This window comes from Dendropsophus ebraccatus, unplaced genomic scaffold, assembly GCF_027789765.1.
Source record: "Dendropsophus ebraccatus isolate aDenEbr1 unplaced genomic scaffold, aDenEbr1.pat pat_scaffold_820_ctg1, whole genome shotgun sequence".
NCBI lineage: Eukaryota > Metazoa > Chordata > Amphibia > Anura > Hylidae > Dendropsophus > Dendropsophus ebraccatus.
In genome coordinates, this window is record NW_027210419.1 from 8,018 (window position 1) to 35,453 (window position 27,436).

General features: G+C 45.1%; 1 protein-coding gene across 3 annotated transcripts; it reads left to right on the forward strand.

Annotated features, from left to right (window-relative positions):
* Window positions 1–7,350: 7,350 nt before the first annotated feature.
* On the forward strand, window positions 7,351–27,228 carry LOC138780362 (protein RER1). 3 transcript variants are annotated; one of them, XM_069956701.1, is made up of 7 exons: window positions 7,351–7,439; window positions 18,442–18,529; window positions 21,223–21,327; window positions 22,759–22,858; window positions 23,496–23,574; window positions 25,220–25,355; window positions 26,923–27,228. In XM_069956701.1, exons 2-7 carry the CDS (start codon window positions 18,449–18,451, stop codon window positions 27,010–27,012), a joined length of 591 nt encoding a protein of 196 aa, XP_069812802.1. In that variant the 5' UTR covers window positions 7,351–7,439; window positions 18,442–18,448; the 3' UTR covers window positions 27,013–27,228. The 3 variants fall into 3 exon arrangements, with proteins under 3 accessions (XP_069812802.1, XP_069812805.1, XP_069812806.1); XM_069956704.1 differs by lacking the exon at window positions 7,351–7,439 and adding an exon at window positions 7,661–7,765; XM_069956705.1 differs by lacking the exon at window positions 7,351–7,439 and adding an exon at window positions 7,673–7,777.
* The last annotated feature ends 208 nt before the right edge of the window (window positions 27,229–27,436 follow it).

The window sequence follows — 27,436 nt, forward strand, 5'->3', positions numbered from 1 at the left end:
CATGATATAATATCACTGGAGTGGAAACTTTTTATGTTTTCCATAATTCAACAGAACTAGTAATTTATTCATTTTACCCAGTGCTAATTCTGGAGTCCAGTAGGCGGTCCTACTAAATGATTGGCTCTAAAACACGGCTCCTTCATACTGGAGTTTATCTTTATGTTTCTATAGAGCCACCCACACACTACAGGCAGTCACTAATAGTATTGATGGACAGGCTATTAATACTGCACTCCTATCTAAATTCTGTATTTCTATTTAACCCTAGTATTAAATCTGTAATAATAAATGTAATCTTAAAGGGGTATTAACATCTCAAATTTATGTAATGTTTACAGAATGAACCAAAATGTGTATTAAATTCAGTTTCCACCTCTCTGACCCATACCTATCTGTAGAACTAAGGTCCTCCAGCCTGGTTGAGGGTGCATAGATTAGAAAACAGCCAAGCAGACTATTTTACACCATGTCAATAACTCCTATTGATCTGTCGGCTGTAAATCATGCTCAGGACTGCAAATAGCTGGGAGATAGCGCAGATGATATCTGTCTCTTAGCTGTTGGCTCTTTGCAGGGTTATAAAATCATATTTTCCTTCTAAGCTTATAAATTATAGAGGCTAGGCTGAGCTGCAGCATGCAAGCATCCTTCCTGCCCGATCTCTACTGTCATGAGTGCTGTAGGCCAGGCAGGGAGGGAAGAGGTGTGCATGCTGCAGCTCAGACAGGCCTCTACAACTCTTGGGCTTAGAAGAAAAATGTGATTTGACAACTCTGCAAAGGGTCATCAGCTAAGAGACAGATATCATTTGCATTTTCTGCAGCCCTAAGCATGATATAGAAAGAACAGATTTTCTTTAAGGAAATGGTTAATTGGGCTACACTTGTACCACAAATCCCATTTACTTCTATGAGAGTTATAGGAGTTACAGAAACAGTGTAAAATAGCCCCCTTGGCTGTGGTTGTAATCCCAGATATTGCAGGCTGCCTCAACTATAATGGATGAAGCCAGGGGGCGCTAGTCCCAGACACAAGTGTGGGTCCCAGGTTTCTACATTACACCTAATGTACGCTTATTCCAGGAATTGCTCCTAAACTGCTATTATGAAGGTGTTCAGCACCTAATAAAGGCAAATGTCTGAATCAGTGGCAGAGAAGCAGCCGAGGGGCTATTGAATTCCCTGCTTTTGTTTTGTACGTAGAATCACGGACGCCAAAATTCCATTCGGAACTCCCACCCGCTGACTCCCCGCCAAATCCCACCTACAATGTCTTTCAATAGGAGGGCCCGTGTGCCTCCTCTCTCCACGCAAAGAATTGACATGTCAATAGGAGGTGGGATTCGGCACGGAGTCCGCGGCCGGTGGTTCCGAGTGAAATTATGGCACTTTTTTCCGAAGTATGAACGGGCACCAAGATGAGGATAAAACACTTGCGCACTATATTGTAAACCACCAGCCTCAGTGAAAGCCAGGGGCATAGTTAGGATTCATGGGGCCCCATAGCAAAGAACTGTAGGCAACCCCCTGGGTAAAAAACACATACTCACCAGGCTTGCCCTGTCCTAACTTCTAACTTCTCCACGAGCACACGGATGATGTCGCTAGTACACTGCCAGAGCACTGGGGGAGGGAGCAGCCTCTTGTGACCAATGGCCCCTCACTGGGACAATCGTGGTGCAGTTTTTAACTGTGAGTGCTCTGAAACACAGAGTTAAAAGGCCCACTGCACAGGGGCCTGGGGTGCTGAAGCACGTAAAACTGGGAATATGGGCAGTTTGGGCCATGGGCCCCCTGGGAGCTGTAGGCCTGGAGAATAGCCCGAACAGCCCATATTATAATGCACCACTGGCCAAGCGAACCCCCCTTAGTGCACGGGCCCTTCAGCAGTTGCATGGTCTGCCTTCAGGTTAGCTGCGCCAATGATGGAAGCGATATATATTCCTATATATTACCCTTTAATAAAAGAATCTTAGAACTAACACTAAACAACTAAATACATAACAATCTCTGGAACTATAAACATAAAATGTGACAAATAAAACAACACAGGTTTAAATAGAAACGCTCATCAAACTCAGGAAGGACATATGGCTTACAGAAGTAACAAGCAAAATTTAAAGGGGTTATCCTGAAATAACAAATTCATAAATTAATAAACAAATTCAATAAAAACACCAGGGACAGCACGAAAAAAAAGCTACATTCATTCAGATGTTCGCCGGAAGTGAATAGGGAAATGTAAAATGCTTTACCATGCTATGTTGTTTTTAATTACCTTTTGGAGTCATAGACCTTTATAGGATCGAAAAAACACAATGAAAAGATGCATCTGTATATGTGCATTGGTGTTTTTTTCTAGTCTATTTTACTCCCACACATTTTTCACTAGGAATCCTAACTTAGAACACTATTTAGAGGGCAAAACGCCACAAAAATCCTAGCGGTTGGACCTCAAATGAACAAATAAGATACGGGATGACTCTTAATGTTAGGATAAAAAATTTAGGCAAAAAAAAAAATAATAATAATAATAATAATAATAATAATAATGATAATAAATACTCATATATAATAAAAGGGGACCATGGTTTAAGGTGTTGAATTTGGAGGAGAACCCCGCCTGCATACTGTACATTTCTTATAAAACTTAAAAAAAAAATCCCTTTAAGGATAAAATTGGACTGGCCCTTTAAAAAGCATCACTCTCTCTTGAAGTCCCATTGAATCCCCCCTGCTAACCATTCCACAAGACACAGAAGCAAAATAAGGATGATATTCACACTGATCCGTGTTTATAAGCAGCGTTTTATTGATTACCGTGCCGGAGCTGTTTCTTCACGTCACCCACGTAGTGCTGAGAAGTTCTTGTCACTTTCACGGGGGCAGCCATCTTGGAGCAGAAATGTTTACATAGTAACCAATCGCAACGAGGTCGTTCTTTGTTGCTAAGGGGCGGGGCTACTCGGCAAACGGTTGACCAATGACCGTCGTGCACCTGTCAAGTTCGCGAAGAGCAGGAGAAGACTGCGCATGCGCGTCATCCGGGATGATATTTTAACTCTTACAGTGCCGACGTTCCTGAGCTGTGATAGGTGCTTATGATTCTATATCTGGGACGGGGAACCCTGCAGGACTGCGGCTGTGACATAACTACAATTTCCATCATAAAAGCTTTGGATATGCAGACATGATGGGAATTGTAGTTTTGTAACAGCTGGAGTGCCGCAGGTTGCCCATCCCTCTAAATCAGCGCCAAACTACAACTCCCAGCATGCCCTGCATACGCCTAGTAGAACTAGTGAACTCAGCTATAAAATCACACATTATAAACAGTGTAATGCAAAGGACATATATCATGTATGTCAACTTAGGAACCCCCAAACTCTTCCAGCATGGTCAGTGCTTGAAATATACTATGTACATTACATGGATAAGAGGTGCATTACCTGTGTAGAATGTAAATTATTCCTTTGGTGAAGGGGGAGGAAACCTTGGCTCTCTAGCTGTTGCAAAACTACAACTCCCATCAAGCCTGGACAGCCAAGGCTGTCCAGGCATGATGGGAGTTGTAGTTTTGCAACAGCTAGAGAGCCAAGGTTCCCTACCCCTGTTTTGGTGGATGCATGAAAGGGTGTATAAGGTCAGGTAGTCATAGGATAGATAGGGAGGTCACATGATGCCCCAAGCAGGGTGACACTGACTGAGTAAAAGAAAATAATAAATGTGTGCTGGTCCAGTCCAGGGAATGAAGAATCCCCCCTAAAACTTCAGCTAAACAAGTGAAAAACAGCCATTTCTATTTCTGATGTTAACATTTCTACCTGCCACTAGGGGGTGCCCAGAGCATGAACAGCGCCTCTGCATGGTGGCTAAAGGCAAACAGAACTCTCAGCATTGGAACTGGCATTTTATGGGGGACCTGGGGAAAGGCTTTTTAAATGCAGATAATGCCATATTTGCCTAATAAACCCAATTACAGAGTTTCTTAAAATCACCTGTACTATTTATTTTGGCAAAAACAAACAAACGACAGTGACACTTTAATCTATGACTGGTTTGTACAGAAATGGTGAGGTGCTTCAGTGAGTGACATATGTATAGAACCGACTCTCCGACTCAAGAAACAAAACTTCTTATTTAATTATTAAAAACATGGATTGGCCGATGGGTTTCGAGTCTACTGACCCTTAATCACGGCTGTGGTGAGAATCACTTATTAGACGTTGCATGCATACATATGCCCCACCATATACCAATGCAATGCAGGTTAAGGGACTACCGGCAGCAGCAGCACATGGTACACATGCCACAGTGGGGGATCAGGTCCCCTTAACCTGCATTGCATATCTACAAGGTGGGGCATATGTATGCATGCAACGTCTGATAAGTGATTCTCACCACAGCCGTGATTAGGGGTCAGTAGACTCAAAGCGCATCGGCCAATCCATGTTCCAATAAAGATGTAAGAAGTTCCATTTGTTGAGCTGGAGAATCAGTTGTCGTTTCTACTGTTCTTTCTAGGCCCTAGTATCCTCCCTGCCTAGCCGAGGATGCTTGCATGCTGCATCTCAGCCTAGCCTCTACAATTTTTAAGCTTAGAAAGAAAACGTGATTTTATAACTCTGCAAACAGCTAAGGGAGGGATATCATCAGCGCTATCTCCCAACTATCTGCAGTCCTGAGCATGATTTACAGATGACAGATCAGTAGGAGTTATTGACATGGTCTATCTGCTTGGCTGTTTTCAAATCCCAGCACCCTCAACCAGGCTGGAAGAGTCAGAAAACCCGTTCTTTTGAACACATTTTAGATGCTATAACCTAAGTTAGACCAGGTAGGTAATGTATCTGATCAGCAGCAGTCCAACTGCTGAGAGCCCCACCCAGTGCTTCTCAATTCCATTCCTCAGGCCTCACCAACAGGTCAGGTTTTATCACCTGTAAAATACTAAGGAAATCCACAAAACATGACCTGTTGGTGTGGCCTGAGGACTGGAATTGAGAAGCACTGCATTAGATCATACTTACCTGTCTGGGCTCCCTCAGTGCACTCCTGATTGCCTCTCTGGGTTCCCGGCTCAGCCAATCACTTCACTGTCTTGCCGCAGCCAGTGATTGGCTGAGCCGGCCGTCACTGAGCGGGGACCAGGAGACACAATTTGGAGGGCGCTGGGGGAGCACAGAAAGGTAATCATGGTCTCTTTATAACTTTTAATGTGATAGAAGCTAAGACGTTAAAGAGGTAGTACCACCAATAGTAGAGATCACTGACAGGCAGGGGGATGTGGGAACATAATAAAAAAAAAACGTTCTCATGCCCCTCAGCGCCCACTCCATTCTCTTCGGCAGCCGCCCGATGACATTTTCCCATCCGGGTGTGTCACATGCCTGGCTCCTAAAATGTCACAGCCCGCTGATGGATTGCCCGTTCAGCCACTCAGCGGTGTCCTGCCCCTGTCATTGGTTGCCTAAGCGTGAAATCCATCAAGGGGGAACATGACGGTGCAGCCACAGGAGCTGCAAGAGGCCGGCGGCGGGAAGATATCAGTAAGGCAGCGCTATGGGGGCACGGGGATAGGGAAGTATACGGGGATAGGAAAGTATACAGGGATAGGGAAGTATATGGGGATAGGGAAGTATACAGGGATAGGGAAGTATACGGGGATAGGGAAGTATAGGGGATAGGGAAGTATACGGGGATAGGGAAGTATATGGGGATAGGGAAGTATACAGGGATAGGGAAGTATAAGGGGATAGGGAAGTATATGGGGATAGGAAAGTATACGAGGATAGGGAAGTATACAGGGGTTAGGAAGTATGCGGGGATAGGGAAGTATATGGGGATAGGGAAGTATACAGGGATAGGGAAGTATACGGGGATAGGGAAGTATACAGGGATAAGGAACAGAGATGAGAGAACCGGGTTCGGGTTCGAGTCGATCCGAACCCGAACGTTCGGCATTTCATTAGCGGTGGCTGCTGAACTTGGATAAAGCTCTAAGGTTGTCTGGAAAACATGGACACAGCCAATGACTATATCCATGTTTTCCACATAGCCTTAGGGCTTTATCCAACTTCAGCAGCCACCGCTAATCAAATGCCGAACGTTCGGGTTCGGATCGACTCGAACCAGAACTCGGTTCGTTCATCTCTAATAGGGAAGTATACAGGGATAGGGAAGTATACGGGGATAGAGAAGCATACGGGAATAGGATAGTATAAGGGGATACGGAAGTATACAGGGATAGGTAAGTATACTGGGATAGGGAAGTATATAGGGATAGCCAAGTATACGGGGACAAGGAAGTATATGGGAATAGGGAAGTATACGGGGACAGGGAAGTATACAGGGATAGGGAAGTATATGGGGATAGGGAAGTATATGGGGATAGGGAAGTATACGGGGATAGGGAAGTATAGGGGATAGGGAAGTATACGGGGATTGGGAAGTATAGGGGATAGGGAAGTATATGGGGATAGAGAAGTATACGGGGATAGGGAAGTATACGGATATAGGGAAGTATATGGGGATTGGGAAGTATAGGGGATAGGGAAGTATACGGGGATAGGGAAGTATACAGGGATAAGGAAGTATATGGGGATAGGGAAGTATACAGGGATAGGGAAGTATATGGGGATAGGGAAGTATACGGGGACAGGGAAGTATATGGGGATAGGGAAGTATACGGGGATAGGGAAGTATATGGGGATAGGGAAGTATACGGGGATAGGGAAGTATACAGGGATAAGGAAGTATACAGGGATAGGGAAGTATACGGGGATAAGGAAGTATACAGGGACAGGGAAGTATACGGGGATAGGGAAGTATATGGGGATAAGTATACAGGGACAGGGAAGTATACATTCTTTATTATGTTCCTGCCTTACGGCAATTTCTACATTTCATGGGACTCCTGCTTTATCTTACAAGCCTATGACACTATATACCGCGTTTTTCCAAAAAGAAGTCAGGGTCGTATATTGTTTATTTTATTTTTTAAAAAAGGGCTAGTTCTGCATTTGGAAATGTCCCGCGGACCCATAGGATATGAATAGGGCGCTGTCCACACACACAATTTTAGGGATCTGCCAGGGTTTCAGCAGTCCGATCAGCCTGTTATGTCCTATGCTGCAGGTAGGGAACCCTGGCTCTCCAACTGTTGCAAAACTGCAACTCCCATCATGCCTGGACAGCCAAAGCGTTAGCCATGGCTGTCCAGGCATGATGGGAGTTGTAGTTTTGCAACAGCCGGAGAGCCAAGCTTCCCTACCCCTGTGAAATAGAAACCGCATAGGACATGAGCAGAGCACACAGGAGCCCAGAGTAATCGATCACTGTGAGGGCGCTCGGCTGCTTCTGTCTGCAGGTGGGCGGGGCTTGTGACGTGTAGCTTCAGGGGCTCTCGGCAGTTCCGACTCAGACAAGAGAAGACAGGTATGAACCACTCAAGCGTTTTCTGATATCCAAGCCCAGGAAACCGCACCTGTAGCCCGCACACACCACTCTGCCGCCATGTATCCGTGTACACAATAGACGCTCGTTTCATTTTCCGGCTAACCAACCCTCGCCCTGCCTCGTCGGCATATACCTTACGACAGGCGGAAGTGAGTTGGTTAGCGCTGAGGCATGCTGGGAAGTGTAGTCAAACGGTGTATTTCCGTACGTTATGATTCGGTGCCGGAAAACTACATTACCCAGATGTCACTGCGCTCTTAGGGGAAAAAGACTTGAGCTCACCCTATTCTGTGTGAATATTCGGGGTAAGGCTGCTGGTATGTCGTGTTACTGTCGGGGATGTGGTGTCCTGGTGATAGGGTGACATTTGTAGAAGGGGGTGTAGCTGGAGGGGGTCCACCTAGGCACATGTAGGGTGTCATTGCATGTGACTGACCTCCAGTGCTGTAGCCCAGCTTCCATTACCCATCTTACTGTTTGTATGGGTGACATGGGCGGTGTATATGCCCTTTTGACCTTCAAGATACCACATTTAATGACAATTTCTATTATTTTGATGTGAAATGTGAGGCTGCTGGGTCATCCTGTGACTGAGACCTCATCAGATGCTGATGGCGAGGGCTACGGGTCAATGGCTGCCGTCTGGGGGACGTGTGAAACCATGGCATTGGTGACCGGAGCCTGTGCCTCCAATGTGTTCTGTATATTCAGCTCACTGCCATGGTAGTCATAGGTGGGTACTAGCTGGTGACGCCAGAGCTTAAAGTGACTGTACCACCAGGCCCAGGCTGAAGTACTGGAGGCGGCCGACCCACCCTTAGTGGGAAGAAACCCCAGCCCCTCCATGACGTGACTACATTAGAATCAATGGAACCCTATCATAGAGACGCTAGGGTTTCCTCCCATTAAGGGTGGGTCGGCTCGCCTCCAGTGCTTCAGCCTGAGCCTGGTGGTACAGTCACTTTAAAGGGAACCAATTAGCACATTTTTGCTGATTAAAGTGACTGTACCACCAGGCCCAGGCTGAAGCACTGGAGGCAGCTGACCCACCCTTACTGGGAGGAAACTCCAGCCCCTCCATGACGTGACTCAATTAGAATCCATGGAACCCTATAATAGAGGGGCTGGGGTTTCCTACCACCAAGGGTGGGTCGGCCCGCCTTCAGTACTTCAGCCTGGGCCTGGTGGTACAGTCACTTTAAGCTTCCAGGGGTGCTGCACTAGTCATGTGGGTGGTGTCCTAGTCACAGCTCTCAGCCTATGAGCAGGTAGAGAGGCCTGTTAGAGGCAAATCACTTTGTTAGCTTATCAGCGTTTTAGCTCCTCTCGGGTGCCTGGAAAATCTGGATCCAGTCCTAGGAAACTTCTTCCACTTTTCCAAGACTGGATCCAGCTTTTCCTGGCACCTAGGGGGCAGTGGCAATGAGTTAAAGGGGAACTATAAGCAGGTTAGACAAAACTAACCTGCTGATAGCCCCCTGATTGTGTACAGGGCATTGAGGAGGACGGTATGTTTCTTACTAGAGATGAGTGAATCGGGTTCAGGTCCATCTGAACCAGTATGATCGGCATTTGATTAGCTGGGGCTGCTGAACTTGGATAAAGCTCTAAGGTTTTCTGGAAAACATGGATACAGCCAATGACTATATCCATGATATCCACATAGCCTTAGGGCTTTATCCAACTTCAGCAGCCACCGCTAATCTAATGCCGAAAGTTCAGGTTTGGATGAACTCGAGCATGCTCCAGGTTCGCTCATTTCTATTTCTTACCTTCCTCCTCGGTGCAGTTAGTTGAATACACAGCCTGGAACCCTGCACCGCCCCATTGCACCTAGCTGGCCCACTCCTTCTAATGATAATCAATAGATCGGGCCGGATTGGCACTATGGGGGAGGGCCAGTGCGCCTAACAGTGCGCCGAGACGTGGATTCAACTACTAACTGCACAGGAACAGTGCTAAGGAGGAAGGTAAGAGACATGCCTTCCTCCTCAGCGCTTGTGCATTAGGAGGCTATCAGCAGGTTAGATTAATCTAATCTGCTGATAGTACCCCTTTAAAAGGCAGATGGCTGATAAGCAGACTGCCAAGCTGCCAAAGCAATTTGCTTTATTACTGTATATTTGCTCATGTCTGTTCAGCACAGATGGGTTGATTGGTTCCCTTCAAGGGTGCCTTTACACGTCCAGGATCTGCAGCGGATTTCACACTGCAAGTTTGCAGGGAAATCCGTTGCGGATCCATGTAGTGTGAAGGTCTATGGGGGTTACATATCCACTGAGGATATGTAAGCCGGCCTTTTTAACCGCCCACAGCCCCTGGCCCGGAGCATACATTACCTGATCGGGGCCGCGTCTGTGCGAGGCTTCCGACTCCCGTTGGTCCCTATCAGCCAATCAGTGCTGATGGGGAGCGAGGGGAGCCGGAAGCCTCACACACATCTGCGGCGCCGAGCAGGTAATGTATGCTGCAGGGAGTTAAAGGGGCCGAGTCACATACTGGCAGCGGAATGAAAATTCTGCGGGGGTATGTGACCCATTCACTTCACACTACATGGTTCCGCAGTTTATTTTGCTGCAAACTCGCACTTGTTTTTTCTGAGATCTTAATATTATTTCTGGTGTGAACATACCCTTACAGCGATGGATAACCGCTGAGATATTAGCATGTGTAGGAACTGCAGATGTGTAAAAGAGTCCATAGGAATCAATGGGTACTATACGGTCTGCAATATCGGACAATATACTGATGTGTGAAAGTTCACTGAAATAGGTCTGTCTAGGTCTGTGCAGGTGGGTCCAGGTTCCATGTGTTGTGCTATTCACTCACAAGGACAGAGATAATGAAAATGGAGAAGAAGCTCAAACCGGGTTTACACCTATTTTGCAGGCTCCATTTGTTGTCTCTGTTGCAGGTTCCAGTGGTGTATCCTTTCCAGTCTGACACAGTGCTCTCTGCTGCCACCTCTGTCTATGACACAAACTGTCTAGAGCAGCAGCAAATCCCCATAGAAAACCTCTCCTGCTCTCCAGACTGGAAAGAATACCACTTCCTGCAGGACATACAGCAGCTGATAAGTACTGGAAGACATGAGATTTTTAATAGAAGTAAATTAGAAATCTCTGGCAGTTTCTGGCATCAGTTGATTTGAAAGATTTTTTTTTTGAGTACCCCTTAATATGAAAGTGCCGATCCAGACAGGGATTGGTAATAAAAAAAAAAAGAACAGCTGTGTGTATGGGGCAATCGCGGGCAGTGTGAAAATGTGGCCATGTAAAGGAAGCTGTATATAGCAGCATGCCTGTGGGCTTTACTAGACTCGACACAGTTTACCTTGGACTGCATGTGGTTTGTTGTATACCAGTATACATTATATTTATGTAGCAGAATAGCTTGGTAGTATTCCCATGACACAGAAGTAATATATGCTACAGTTGGTATAAGATAGATACAGTGCAGTATATGTTGTTGGTATTCTGGTGTCAGTAACATTGGATCTCCCCCCGCAGTGTACAGGGATGTGACACAGGGGCCTGGCTGTTCAGCATTTCTGGCGTGTGTGGACCACGCTGGTATTTGGCTATGCTGCCCTCCATTATAGGTTCCGGCTAAGTGACAGCTCCTTTACAATGGGATGTAAGCATGCCTTCAGTTATTCCTGCCAGTCAGTGTCATCATAGGGAACGCTGAGATCAGAACCCCATTGTAATGGTCCTTTTACACGTGCGGATAAATCGCTGAAGCACTTGTTTAGCAGATGACAGGCAATGATTTTTTTTTCTTTGAAATGATAAGTATTTACGCAAAAAGATAAACCGCTAAAAAAAATGTTAACAAGATTGATATATAATACTCATCGACCGAACAGTGAGGTTTTCACTCAACTTTGAAAAATGATTGGCGTGCATGGCTTGTAATGTATACTGGAGCCAGTATACATGCATGACTATAACAAAGCTACTATACATAAAACTATTCTGCATATAGGAGAGTATAGCTCATCTTTATGATCAACATAAATGTAGATTTTGGAGCCAAAATGTATGGATCCTGTTTTCTTGCATATCACGTAGACAGCCCTGTGTTGGCAACACCTACGTGGCAAAGCGATGGCACCAGGATGCACTGTGAGAAGACAAGTCAGCGGAGGCAGTGTGATGCCCTCTGGGCAATGCTTTGCCTGGGTCCTGGCATCATGTGGATGTTTTATGACATGTATGACCTACCTAAACATAGTTTAGACCACCTAGTGGTATTACCTAATAGCCGTGCTCTCTTTAAGGCGAATGTACCATCAGGAACATTTGCTTTAAAGTGACACTGTCACCCTTTTTGCATTCTGACTCCTTTACACAGGTGTAATGGGTAAATTTAGCAGTTTTCATACCTTTTTTTTATATGCCTATGCGCCAATGACGTCATGGAGGGACGGGGCTAACTGGCGCTGTTGCTGTGAAGCCCCGCCCATTTAGCACAATCTGCAGATGATAAAAGATCACTTTGTACTTGAACCATGACCTATGATATAAAATAAGGTATGAAAACTGCAAAATTTACCCATTACACCTGTGTAGAGATGTCAGAATGCACAAAAGGGGGTGACAGTGTCACTTTAAGTGTTGCACTTGAATAGAATAGCACTGCAGTCCTTTTTTTAAACCACGGCCCAGTTCCCATGCATGGGGCTGGTCTGTTACCGAGCACCGGCCTGGGCTGAAGCACTGAAGGCAGGCCGGTCCTCCCCTCTATGATAGGGCTCCATTAGAATCAATGGTGCCGTGCCATAGAGGGACGGGGTTTCCTCCCACTGGGGGTGGACCTGCCCACATCCAGTGCTTCAGCCTTGGCTCGGTAATAGACCGGCACCGTGCGCAGGAACCGGGCCATGGTTCAAAGTAAAAGGACAGCGGCACCTGCTTCCCTGCGCCGCTGTTGTTTTATTCATGTGCAACACTAAAAGCGAATGTACCTGATGGTATATTTGTTTAAATCAGGATGATGCCCCGGCCTCACTGTAGCCATTTTTCAGAAATGAGAAATGTGAAAGTTGGTGACGACTTGGCCTCTAAATTCCCCAGATCTCACTCCCATTAGGCATCTATGAGATGAGGTCTTACCACTTAACTTACAGGACTTAAAGGGGATATCCTGAGAGCCACAAAGGTCCTACTTTTTCTGCTCTCCAGCGCTCCACTTCCTTCGTCTGCTTCTGAACTTCTGAAGATAATAGGGGTGCCGGAAAACCCATTTCCCCACACAATGTCCGATAGCTGCCCGAGCAGCAAAATAAGTATCAGCCTGGACAGGCCAACGGAGGAAGGGCAGCGCTGGAGAGCAGAAAGGGTAGGACCTTTCCCCTTTTAGGATATCCTCTTTAATGGATCTGCTGTTCTTATGTTGCTGTCAGATGCTGCAGGACACCTTCAGAGATCTTGTGGAGTCTATATATATCGATGGGTGAGACCTGTTTTGGTGGCATGCACAATACCAGGCAGGATATTATGCCTCATAGACCTCCAGGCTAGACTGATCAGCCTCTGATGGTGGACAGTCTACTGCATATATAGACTAGCTTTCTGGTGAAGTCAGTCAGTCAGTCAGTCTCCCTCTCCATAGCAGTGGTGTTATTGACAGCCACCCACACACATTTTATTATAATATGTGTGCCAGCTAGCTGTCAGCAGCACCACTGCCCTGGAGGGTGCTAGGGAGGAGGTGAGGGAGGACGCCCCTGTATTTCTGCCCAGAAAGCTTCAGCCGCAGTGTTGGCTGTCATCTCTCCATGTTTTATTTGGCATATAACACTACGTTTTTTAGTGGCCATATCGGACGCCTGGCGATCAGCTGGTTGGCATCCCCCTTCTGGCTGTTTTCACATGCGGCACGTTTGTTGCAGAAATTTCTGCAAGTCACTTGGATGCAGTTTGCAGAACTCCCTGCACCTGCTGCAGAAATAATGCGGACATTCACATCTAGAAGATCTGTGGCCGGATCCCCACCACTACGTGTACACTATAGAGGAGCTAACAATACACATGCCGGACATTTTTATCATGCTGCTTGTAGACTGGAATGAAACTTCTGGGTGGCGCAGGGCGGTGATGTGTGTCTCCTGTCACAGAGGAGCAGGGGGGGTTCTCATGTCACCTAGGAAGTGAAGCGTGTCCAGCCAGTTTAACTGCTTCCTTATATCATTGTATTTGTCAGCGTGGATTGGAGGGTTTTCCCATCTGGGAAGTCTGACAGATGAGGGTGTCAGCTCTTGATCGAGGACCCCTTCACGCTATGTCTGGTCTCTTTACGTAACTCTCATATCCTGTGGATATCCCATAAGTGTCCAGATGGCAACACTGCTGTTCCCAATGACAAGCGGCAGAATTGTGAATACAGCTCTGGGGTAACAGGATCAGTACAGGATAAGGAAGGCAAAGGGGCCCGACTTCTTATGGACATTAATGCTATATATAAACTGTATAGGTGGATATTCCCTTTAAATGATGCAAAGTGGCCTTATACTATCTCGCTATCTGCCAGATTGTGCGGCCTTTTCTTTCTCTTGTATTTCTTGTCTGTCCGGTTCTCGGATATGACGCCCATAAGAACGTCTTCTTTTCAGTGCTGATTTGCCGGCTTACTATTTACATGGGAGTTTTCTTTGCCACCTTCTATCGCTGCCAGGACTCGAGAAATGTCACAACTCTCTGCACAAGCTTTTACTACCGTGTAACATGGTGTGATCAGTGACTAATCTGTGTCACCACGTAAGATGCCAGCAGCCATTTACGGGCAGGAGATATCTCTGTAGATTGGGATATAGAGGTGATCCTTATAGTTCTGTGATTTTATAGCTTCGGTTGGACGTAGAGCAACTCCTGGAGCCCCTTCATTGAGCCATATGGAGACTCTGTGAGTCATCGCAGAAGGTGTCTGTCGAACTGGCAGTTCAAGGACGTTTTGACATTGGAAAGTTTAGGGTATGTTCACATCTTGTTTTTGGCCCCACGTTGGGCTACATGTCAGGAATCAGTGAAAAAAGGATGCTGACGTGCAGCCCGGTGAGTGGCTTTTTATCACTGATTCCTGGCGTGGGGCCAAAAATGAGATGTGAACATACCCTTACTGATCGCACCAGGTCTCACTCCTGAGATCCACTGCAGTCCTGATGTATGGAAGGGTAGGGTGCAGGGCAGTGCACATCACTCTCCGGCTGATAGGGAGATGCAACGCTTTTAGGGTGCCTTCACACATAACAGATCCGCAGTTGATTTTATGCTGCGAAATCCACTAGGGATCCAGAGCCATTTATCACTATGATAGCACATATATTGACATCCCGCTGTGAGTATGTGAGTTAACCCCCCCGCAGCCCGCCGCCGAGAGCATACACAGCAGTACTGATTGGCTGAGCGGGAACGGAGCTGGGAGCCTCACATGCAGCCGTGTCGTCGAGCAGGTAATGTATGCTCATGGCTGCGGGGGGTTAAAGCACTACAAAAACATGGCCACTTTTCTCCCTACTGTTGTCTCCAGTTCAAATGCGGTTTGCAATTAAGCTCCATTTACTTCAATGGAACTGAGTTTCAAAACCCCACCCAAACTGGAGATAACAGTAGGTAGAAAGTGGCCATGTTTTTGTAGCGCTGGATAACCCCTTTAACCCTTTCACGCACAAGGACGTAACTGTACGTTCTCGCGCGGGCGTTCAGAGCGGGGCCGCGCGGTGATCTCGGGTGCCGCTTGTAGCCCGGGACCGCCGGTATTAGCGGGTACAGTCCGATCGCCGTGCCCGCTAATACAATAATCAGATGCAGCTGTCAAACATGACAGCTGCATCCGATTACCGGATACAGCATTTCCCTGGTGTCTAGTGGCGGAGATCGCTCCTCCGGGATGTTGTCCCGGAGGAGCAATCTCCCTGTCTGATGCCGGCTGGGGACTCGTCCAAGATGGCGCCGTCCCTGGCTCGGCACTCGTTTGTTATCGGCTGCAGCAGCCGAAAGCAAACAAGTGCCGATCTCATTGATCTTTGCTGTATATCTATACAGCAAAGATCTCAATGAGAGATCAAAGTGTATATACTAGGAGTCCCCCAGGGGGGCTTCTAGTATATGTATAAAAAAAAAAAAAAAAAAAAAGTGTTGTTATTAGTAAAAAGCCCCCTCCCCTAATAAGTCTGAATCACCCCCCTTTTCCCAGGTTATAAATAAAAGTAAACAAATAAATAAACATGTTTGCTATTGCCGCATGCGTAATCGCCCGAACTATTAATTAATCACATTCCTGATCTCGCACGGTAAACGGCGTCAGCGCAAAAAAATCCTAAAGTGCTAAATTGCGCATTTTTGGTCGCATCAAATCCAGAAAATTTTTTATAAAAAGCGATCAAAAAGCTGCATATGCGCAATCAAAATACCGATAGAAAGTAAACACCATGGCGCAAAAAATGACACCTGACACAGCCCCATAGACCAAAGGATAAAAGCGCTATAAGCCTGGGAATGGAGCGATTTTAAGGAAGTATATTTGTTAACAATGGTTTGAATTTTTTACAGGCCATCAGATACAATATAAGTTATACATGTTATATATCGTTTTAATCGTAACGACTTGAGGAACATGCATAACAAGTCAGTTTTACCCCAGGGCAAACGGCGTAAAAACACATTCCCCCCCGAATAAAAGAAATGCGTTTTTTTTTTACAATTTCACCACACTTAGAATTTTTTTCTGGTTTCGTAGTATACTTTATGCAAAAATTCAGCCTGTCATTGCAAAGTACAATTAGTGACGCAAAAAATAAGGGCTCATGTGGGTCTGTAGGTGTAAAAATGCAAGTTCTATGGCCTTTCAAGCACAAGGAGGAAAAAACGAAAACGCAAAAACAGACTCACAGCGGGATGTCTCTCATAGGGATGAATGGCACTGGATCTGCAGCAGATTTCGCTGCGAATTCGCAGTGTGCAATCCGCTGCGGATCTGTTACGTGTGACCTTCAGGCTGCGTTTACACACACAGATTTAGCTAACAGATTTTTGAAGCCAAAGCCAGGAATGGATCTGAAAAGAGGGGAAATCTCAGTCTTTCCTTTATGCCCTGTTCCCTGTTTATAGTCTGTTTTGGCTTCCAAAATCAGCCAGATAAATCTCTGTGTAAACGCAGCCTAACTCCCTAGACTCAGGGGTGGAGCGCATTGCTTCACACTCCACTGTATCTTGGGATCAGGAGTGAGGCCTGGTACAATCAGTAACTTTATTCTGAGGAAATGTAAAGGTTACTTGAAATGACAGTAATGTTTTAAAGGGGTACTCCGGTGAAATAAGTTTTCTTTCAAATCACCTGGTTTCAGAAAGTTATATAAATTAGTAACTTCTGTTTAAAAATCTCAGGTCTTCCAGTACTTATCAGCTGCTGCAGGAAGTGGTGTATTGTTTCCAGTCTAAACAGTGCTGTCTGCTGCCACCTCTGTCCATTACAGGAACTGTCCAGAGCAGGAGAGGTTTTCTGTAGAGAGTTTGCAACAGCTTTGCCCAGTTCCTGACATGGACAGAGGTGGCAGCAGAGAGCACTGTGTCAGACTGGAAAGAATACACACCACTTCCTGCAGGACATACAGCAGCTGATAAAAACTGGAAAACTTTTTGAAATGATTTTTTTTTTCATGTAAAGGGGGCTGGGGACGGTGTCATTCGACACTGTTCACCATGCTGTAAAACTTACACTTAATTCAACCCCTATTATCTGTTTCCCTTTTTACTCCATCTATAGAGCTGTGTGAGGGCTCATGGTTTTTTTATTGACAGCTTTTATGGGTGTAGATAGGACTATTTGATGACTTCTTGTTTTAGGGATGCAAGCACAGCAGATAGAAGCCACTATCCTGATTCACATGGTAGCTTAGCCTAGTGATCAGCTATGTTGGAAAAGCCATTGTTCAATACATTTTATTAAAGCGAATGTACCAGCAGTACATTCGCTTTAAGCTGCTCACATGGATAGTACAGCGCCGGCAAGGGGAAGCCGATGCCGCAGTCCTTTCTTTTTTTTTTTTTTTGAAAAGACACTGGCCAGGGCTGAAGCACTGGGGGCAGGACAGCTGGTGCCCAGAACTAGAACGGCGCTGTACGCAGGACCCAGGCTGTGATTCAAAAAAAGGACTGCGGCATCGGCTTTCCCGCGTTGGCGCCATTCTATCCATGTGAATAACTTCAAGAAAATGTACTGCTGGTACACTCGCTTTAACTTTGATCAATTGGTTTCTAGATTTTCAGACCGCCAATGATCACTAGAGCCAGGTGAAGCGCGCAGCTCAGCGCTTCACTCTACAGCTCTATTGCTATTTCATTTTTGCTGCACACTGTGCAGTTATTGGACGACCAGGCAGTTTGGTCATTGGCTGTCATTACTTTATAAAGAGTATATTCCCATTTATATATCATTTAGAATGAACTGGTGCTTAATATTAGTAGTAATAATAAGGTTCATTATTAGAGATGAGCGAACCGGGTTCGGGTTCGAGTCCATCCGAACCCAAACGTTCGGTATTTGATTAGCGTTGTCTGCTGAACTTGGATAAAGCTCTAAGGTTGTCTGGAAAACATGGATACAGCCAATGACTATATCCATGATTTCCACATAGCCTTAGGGCTTTATCCAAGTTCAGCAGCCACCGCTAATCAAATGGCGAAAGTTCGGATCGACTCAAGCATGCTCCAGGTTCGCTCATCTCTCTCTCTCTCTCTCTCTCTCTCTCTCTCTCTCTCTCTCTCTCTCTCTCTCTCTCTCTCTCAGTATCTATCTATCTATCTATCTATCTATCTATCTATCTATCTATCTATATATATATATATATATATATATATTAATTAATATAATTTTTTTTTTTTTACATTTGAATGTCCAAGTAAAACTCGTTCTGTGGCTTTCCAGACTTGGATTGCTTCTACTTCCTCTCATCCCATTGACTTCCATTGTGTTTTCACAGAAATAGAATGTCTGAGGGAGACAGTATCGGAGAATCAGTACATGGCAAGTCCTCGCTGATGTATCGCTTCTTCACAAGGCTAGGGCAGGTAGGTGACATCTCTTTTGCTGTCGTTTTCCCTGTACTCTGATATCAATTCCATTAATTTGGGAAGGGTCGCCGCTACTTAGCTGCCTGTAAAAAATAAGATTATTTAACAGGTTCTCTAGGGGCTCTAATACATGGGACGATAATCTCCCTGTGTGTTATGGCTGAAGAATCAACAAACGTTTGTTCATCGGCTCGTCGCTTAGTTTTAACGCGCAACGAATGATAGAGGCAAAAGTCTTTACAAATAATCCAGCAATGGTTTTTGCGCCCGGCCCTCCCCTTCCCTGCATGTTTGTTAAACCATCTAATAGGCTCTTTAAACAACCTGCACCATCACAAGGTCGGGTTAGCACCTCAAGCCAGGTTGTTTCCATGACTCAGTTATATGAATGATCTGCCACAACAATGCCCTGACGCTATGTGACCTGTGCAGAGGTCATTGTGCAGGAAGGAGAAGCTGTTATCTCCCCCCCCCCCCCCCAGCTTTATTATAGGGCTGTTACCTGTCACTGTAATCCTGCCTATGATGATTATAAGATGACTGCTGGCCTTTCCTCTAGTAAACGCAGCTGTAAAGTGACAGGAGATATCAGCCTGCTGTAAGTGGTTTCAGTCTGGTCTCTGGCTCATAGGGATGTGCGAGCAGATCAGGGACCCCCATCAATGCAGAACCAGCTATTGTCAGCCAGACGCCGGTGTAACTTTAGGATACTTGTCTTGGCTAGTGTCTTCCCCTACAGTAGGGATTACTATATGAGATGTGCTGTCAGTGTGATTTTCATGGGACACGCTGTTCCTGCCTATCTGTGTCACTGTACGGCAGCACTAGGATTAGCCATTACTATCGCTAAGATGTCAGAAAGGCTTCAGGCTACCAATTATTCTTCACGTCTTAGTCTGAGATTGAATAATATAAAGTCAGAGCGTGTGAGCTGCCAATATGGATATCTGCTCCCAAGCAATAACTTCATAGACATGATACGTCCCCTATAGGAAATCTGGGATGAAGTGCAGCAAGGATGGCGCTCACCATGTACAGGGGACCACTGGGACCCCCATCATCATGAGAACAGTAAAAAAGCAGATATGTTGCCCACCTATAGTCGGTGACTGTTTTCCAGGATTTCTGTAGGATGATCACATGATGTTGTCAGACTGTGATACATGGCGTCCTCCCGCGTCGCCTCGTGCGCACTTGTTTTATCTGGAACGTCTAACTTCACATTTAAGGTTACTTACAGGATTATGTTTTGGGGGCCTCCACCCTGTTAGTTTAGAACAATGTGTTTGCTTGGGGGATTTTAATAACGCGGATCGTGCGGTCCTGCCAAGGATTAATTTCTACAAACTGATAGTCGAGCCGTTCAAGAATTTAACTTCATTATCAAGAACTTTCTCTTCCTAATCCTATTTTCTGTGGATGGCGTCTGTGCAGAAATTAAATTTGGCATGGTAGAGGGTAGTGCTGGGTTCTTAAAGGGGACCTATACTGTAACAGCAGTGCTCTATGTACCAGCATCTTATGTCCCTCCAAGAAAAGTTCCTCCAGCAAACGGGAAATTGCTGAACTCTACAGCAGAGGTTTTTCAGTGTAGGATTATAATGGATACCTGCAGAAAGAAAATGTATACAGGTCATATAGAACAGAAGTAGTAGCTTGCTCTTTTCTTATCCTTCACTATGACGGAGGGCTCTAGAGAGACGCTTGGTTATACATGGCATTAAAAGGTATAAAGTTCCTATACAATACCATTGAATTCAAAATAGCTTTAATGTAAATCCATTAAAATAAACAACATGCAGGCCAAAGCAATGGTCCAGAATGGAGCTAACACATGTTAAATGGGTGACCCTTCTGACTCAATAACTTAAAGGGGTTCTCCAGTGAAAAAAAAAAGTTTTTAAATTGACTAGTGTCAGAAAGTTATACAGATATGTAATTTACTTCTATTTAAAAAACAAACAAAACATAAAGCCTTTTAGCACTTATCAACTGCTGTATGTCGTGCAGGAAATGGTATAATCTTTCCAGTCTGATATGGAGCTCTCTGCTGCCACCTCTATCTATGAAAGCAGCAAATCCCCATAGAAAACCTCCTCTGCTCTGAACAGTTCCTGACATAGACAGAGGTGGCAGCAGAGGGCGCTGTGTCAGACTGGAAATAATACACCACTTCCTGCAGAACATACAGCAGCTGATGAGATTTTTTACTGGTGGTAACTTACAAATCTATAAAACCTTAAACCGGTTAATTTAAAAACTTTTTTTTCTCCAAAGTACCCAGTTAAATAAGTATTCAGTTCCCTGCAACGTCACCACAGGGGGGAATAAGCATTACACAGTGCTTATTCAAATGAGTGGGTTGTCTGTGTAATACAGGATGGGCCAGGTCCTCCAGAGGGGGAGACTCTCTCGCTAGGTGCAGAAATGAGGACGCAGAGATCTAATGGTGCGTTTACACAGACAGATTTATCTGGCAGGTTTTGGAAGCCAAAGCCAGGAATGGATTTGAAAAGAGGAAAAATCTCAGTCTTTCCTTTATGACCTGATCTCTGTTTATATTCTGTTCCTGGCTTTGGCTTCAAAAATCTGTCTGATAAATCTGTCTGTGTAAACACACCATTAATGAATGAATTCAGCTCTATCAACTAAACCCAATACTAATATAATATATGTAACTTGCATTTCAGATTTACCAGTCATGGCTAGACAAATCCACACCTTACACAGCGGTACGATGGCTGATGACCCTTGGCTTAAGCGGACTCTACATGATAAGAGTTTATATACTACAGGTAAGTTGTACTTTTATCATTAACAATGTATGATGAAATGTCCTCTAATCCAGTGCTAACATGTAAGATGGCTTCAAGGCTCTACATCCAGGTGGAGCCTGTACAATGGCTTGTGAGCATCACTATGGAGCCCTGCCCTTAGAGACTAGAATATTGCCTAATCTGAACTCCTCAACCATTCGTTTTTTCAGATGAAAGGGACCCTTCAAAATATAGTGGTGTGAATGCCTGTATACGAATACTTTTATTCTAGACCATTAACTCACCTTGAATACGGTGAAGGCCTATTTGATGGTTAAAGTAATGTAAAGAATATAGAGGTCATTGACCCCCTACAAACAAGTAATTGTCAGTGCTGCCAAGAGTCTAAACACTAAATGATTATAAGCTTTACCTGGCCAAACACTCAGGCCTATAATTGTTTAGTGTAATACTGCGTTTACACGGAACGATTATCGTTCGAATCTGCACTATAACAATCGAATTTGAACGATAATCGTATGTGTAAACGCAGCGAACGATCTAACGACGAACGAGAAATCGTTCATTTTGATCTTAAATCGTCGTTCGCAAAAAATTTGCAGATCATTCCGTGTAAACAGTTGTTTACCAATTTAACCTATGTGCGAGATAGGCTTAAGCGATTGCAAAACGATTTTTCCGTACTATATATCGTCCCGTCTAAACGCTGATCGTTATTAAAAAAAATGTTAGTTCAAAATCGTTAATCGTACGTTTGGGCCAATTATCGCTCCGTGTAAACCCAGCATTATAGGACATCATCATGCACAATGTCGGCTGATCATCATCTTTCAACATGTTGAAAAATCCCGATTTGTGTGGTAACAGTCTGCAGCACACTGCTCCGAGTAATAGGAGTGGTGGCAGCAGACTGCTGCTGACTTCAATAGATTGTTTGTGCGGCCCCTCCCGCTGCTCCCTGGTTGCTGTCTGTGCGTGTAATAGCGGGTAACGAGAAGGAAACAAGCGCTAAGCTGGCAGGTCGATGCTCGGTTCCCCCAGATTATCATGCCATGTAATACGGCCTTAACTCCCCCCTTGCACCAGTTTGATGTTGATGGCCTTCTGGTCTCTGAAAACCCCTTTAATAACACAGTATTGGCTTTGCACGCTCTAGTATTTTCAGCTGCCCTTTCCTCTGCCTCATGTTTTAGAGGGGAAGTGGATATATAGGACATTGGAAGGAAGAAGAATGAGAGAAGCCATTCACCTTCAGTGTCATCTGTGACTTAGGCATCAATAATAGCAGATGTGGAGACAGGGAGCACAAGGTCTTAACAATAGGAGGCCAAGTCCTAGTATTTCTCACTTATCCTTGAGACGTGCAGGGGATATATATGTCATAGAAGCACAGCTAATAAATTCACTACATACTTATATATTATTGCATTTTCTTTTTTTTTTTTCCAGGGTTGGTATATAGTAACGTATGCCTTGGGTATCTACCATCTAAATCTCTTCATAGCATTCTTATCGCCGAAGGTAGACCCGTCCTTAATGGAAGACTCAGGTACAGTCTGATAACATTCTCCTTACTATTAACTTATCCTTTTGTTTAGGGTATAAATATTATTCATGGCAGATGCCCCAAAGTGTGTGCTGCCGATAGGATGTCATGTTGGCATAAAATATCTATTTAAAGGGACACTAAACCATAAACGGGCATCATATAAATGTATAGCGTATAGATAGAGCTGCTGCTGTCATTACAACACGTGTATGTAAATATGTCCGAAGATTCTCAGAACTAAAGATACGTGTGAAAAAGTAGTGATCATGGGGGCAGACATCATTGTGGATTTGTTGACTAATCCTGTAGAGGGATATGACAGTCAGCCCCTTTCCCGTATGAAATAGCTGTAAATAAAAGAGAATATTTAACTACACAGTATATCAGTGAATGGCGATGTTTTTGACTGAAAGTTTGGTGTCCCTTTAAGATAAAGTCTGATAACCCAAGTCATGGATGGGGAACCTTCGGCCCTCCAGCTGTTGCAAAACCATAATTGTAGTTTTGCAACAACTTGAGGGCCGAAGGTTTTGCTATGTTGTACACCAGTGTGCGTTTTTTTTTTTATTATTTTATTTAATTTGTAGGACGTGTTCTCAAACTTCTGTTTTATACCCCTATTATTCTTCCCTTGTAGATGAGGGGCCTGCGTTACCCACAAAACAGAATGAAGAGTTTCGTCCGTTCATCCGGAGGCTGCCAGAATTTAAGTTTTGGTGAGTGTTACCTTTTTTATTGATGGAAAACACAAATCAGACGTTTCATTGTGTAGTAGAAATCACAATGGATCCTGAATGAACAAACCAAGGGACTCACCAGACGGTGTTGTGCAACAGGAGGCACAATGCTCAATGGGCACATATCAAACGAGAAATATCCTCCTGTATGCCACATGCTGCAGATCCACCCAACTAGGCCCCGTTAACACTACGGAATCTGAACCAAGAGCCTCCTGATTCTGTAGTGTGAACGGGCACTTAGGCTGTGTTCACACATTTTGCGTTACTGCAGAGCTTTGTAAACTAAAACTATGCAGTATTGCAACAGTACTGCATTGTGCAGATACATCCATAGTCTGTCCAATATACTCATTACTCCCATGGGTGGTCAGCAGAAAGCTGCCAGGTCCTGATCGGCAGAAACACCTAATAGTATGAGACTCCTTAAAAAAACACTTTATTAGTGCAAATACTTGATATTTATTGGTTCCAGACCTGACCAGGCAGTTCTCAATTGATCATCCCTTCTTCTTCTTGTTGTCTATTTGTATGGCTCTTGTCATTAAATATTCTTGTCACATAGTCCTTAGGACGCCCCTTACTGTCACATTATTCTATTCTATTCAAGAATTCTATTCAGCTGCTTCCGTGTAGGTTTGTAATTCAAAGCTTTAAAGGGAACCTGTCACTCGGGACATGGGCGCAGAGCCCGCCCGATCCCCCGGTGCAGCCCATTTCCTGCAAGTCCCGCTCCTGGAGCCTGTCCCAGGACGAAGATATCCCTGTCGGAAGCGGTGCACGTGCGCTGCTGAGATGAGTCCGACGCCATAGAGAATGACAGCTCCAGTCATTCTCTATGGGCATTGGAATCAACTCTGCTGATTAGCATACAGCGCGCGCACAGCTTCGGGCGCCGATATCTCCGTCCTGGGACCGGGTGCAGGAGCGGGACTTGCAGGAAACGGTAAGTATCCTGGGCTGCACCGGGGGGTCAGGCGGGCTCTGCGCCCAGGTCCCGGGTGACAGGTTTCCTTTAAAGAGGGTGTCCAGCTTTAGGCAACGTTTAATTATTTTGCTGCTGTTATGTACAAAATAATAGAGAGCCTGCGCTTACCTGGCCATGTCCCCTCCCCCCCCCCCCTTGTCCTCCACCTCGGGAGTGACAGCTCACTCAGCCAATCACTGACTGAGATGGGACAGTGCCACAGCCAGTGACTGGCTGAGCGGGCTGTCTCTCCAGAGACGAGTTTGTCTAGGAAGTGGAGGTATTGGAGTCAGTGGGGGAAACTGGCGACACCACAAAAGGACACCGAGGGAGCCTGTGATCTCTATTTGTTACTATAGTGCAGCTGATTTTTTATGTAATTAAATTCAATAGAGAGGTGTCACTTGTCTCTCTCCATTCTCCATGGCTATGGGAGTTATGGAGGGAGCCACGTATGGCCACTTCTGAAGTGATTTCATTGTTGGAACAGATAAAAATAAATGTGGTGAATTAATGTCAATGGCAGCTTTAGCTGTGGCTGTCCAGGCATGATAGGAGTTGTAGTTTTGCAACAGCTGAAGAGCCAGGGTTCCCTACCCCTGGTCTATGGTAATACTCAGGTCGGTATATAAGCCTCTTTTCCTTTGTTATTTCAAGGCATTCAGCTACTAAAGGGATCGTTGTGGCGATGGTGTGCACCTTCTTTGACGCATTCAATGTCCCTGTATTTTGGCCTATCCTGGTCATGTATTTTATCATGCTGTTCTGCATTACTATGAAGAGACAAATAAAGGTAAGTTTTTAACCCCTAATAATACATGACCATGGTCTGTACAAGTCATTATTGCAGGGTAGCAGTAATGTAATGGTGAGACTGTATAAATGCATGATAGCACATTATAGGAGGGCTGCCACCCAGTATATGCATGATAGTACGTTAAAGGAGGGCACCCACCCAGTATATGCATGATAGTACATGATGGGAGGGCACCCACCCAGTATATGCATGATAGTACATGATAGGAGGGCACCCACCCAGTATATGCAGGATAGTACATGATGGGAGGGCACCCACCCAGTATATGCATGATAGTACATGATGGGAGGGCACCCACCCAGTATATGCATGATAGTACATGATAGGAGGGCACCCACCCAGTATATGCAGGATAGTACATGATGGGAGGGCACCCACCCAGTATATGCAGGATAGTACATGATGGGAGGGCTACCACCCAGTATATGCATGATAGTACATGATGGGAGGGCACCCACCCAGTATATGCATGATAGTACATGATGGAAGGGCACCCACCCAGTATATGCATGATAGTACATGATAGGAGGGCTACCACCCAGTATATGCATGATAATAGATGATAGGAGGGCACCCACCCAGTATATGCATGATAGTACATGATAGGAGGGCTACCACCCAGTATATGCATGATAGTACATGATAGGAGGGCTACCACCCAGTATATGCATGATAATAGATGATAGGAGGGCTACCACCCAGTATATGCATGATAATAGATGATAGGAGGGCACCCACCCAGTATATGCATGATAGTACATGATAGGAGGGCTACCACCCAGTATATGCATGATAATAGATGATAGGAGGGCACCCACCCAGTATATGCATGATAGTACATGATAGGAGGGCTACCACCCAGTATATGCATGATAATAGATGATAGGAGGGCTACCACCCAGTATATGCATGATAATAGATGATAGGAGGGCACCCACCCAGTATATGCAGGATAGTACATGATAGGAGGACACCCACCCAGTATGTACATGATAGGAGGGCACCCACCCAGTATATGCATGATAGTACATGATAGGAGGGCACCCACCCAGTATATGCAGGATAATACATGATAGGAGGGCACCCACCCAGTATATGCATGATAGTACTTGATAGGAGGGTTCCCACCCAGTATGTACATGATGGGAGGGCTCCCACCCAGTATATATGCAGGATAGTACATGATGGGAGGGCTCCCACCCAGTATATGCAGGATAGTACATGATAGGAGGGCACCCACCCAGTATATGCAGGATAGTACATGATAGGAGGGCACCCACCCAGTATATGCAGGATAGTACATGATAGGAGGGCACCCACCCAGTATATGCAGGATAGTACATGATAGGGCACCCATCCAGCCTTCAAAGTTATACTTGTCTGAGTGCTGTTCTAGAACAGATGAGTACTACACACAGTGCACTAAAAACATGTAACATAACGCTACCAATTACCCCGATGAGTGTCAGCCTTATACTTTTTCTGTGTTTTCCCCCCCCGTTTGCAATGTCTGAGGGCTAACATCCGGCCTCTTGTCTTGCAGCACATGATTAAATACAGATACATCCCATTCACACACGGCAAGCGGAAATACAAAGGAAAGGAGGAAACCGGGAAGCCATTTTCCAGTTAAAAGAAACTCTCACCTTCTTTTTGACTTTCTTATGTAAAAATTAAACCAACAAAAAAAAGAAAAAAAAAACAGTTTTGAGCCATTGTAACAATGCCTTTTTATCCATATATAAGCATAGGTGATTTTAAAGCGACATAACAGAGACGGTAGCCCACCTTTTCTTTCTTTCTTGCTGAGGGTGTTCTTACCTTTGCACAGTGTACCATCACAGCGCCGTTGAGTGTATGTGTGCAATTCAGAAGTAAAGACACCTTGCCATCCGCACATTGTGGGGGCAGCCATTTTGAGGCTATAGAGCCACAATGTGACATCACAGCGTCATGAGAGCTGGCATATACAAATGTCAAAAATGGCTGCATCTACTATGTATAAGAGGCAGGTTCACAGTGTGTGGGATGCAGTCTGTCACTGGTGGTATTGCCTT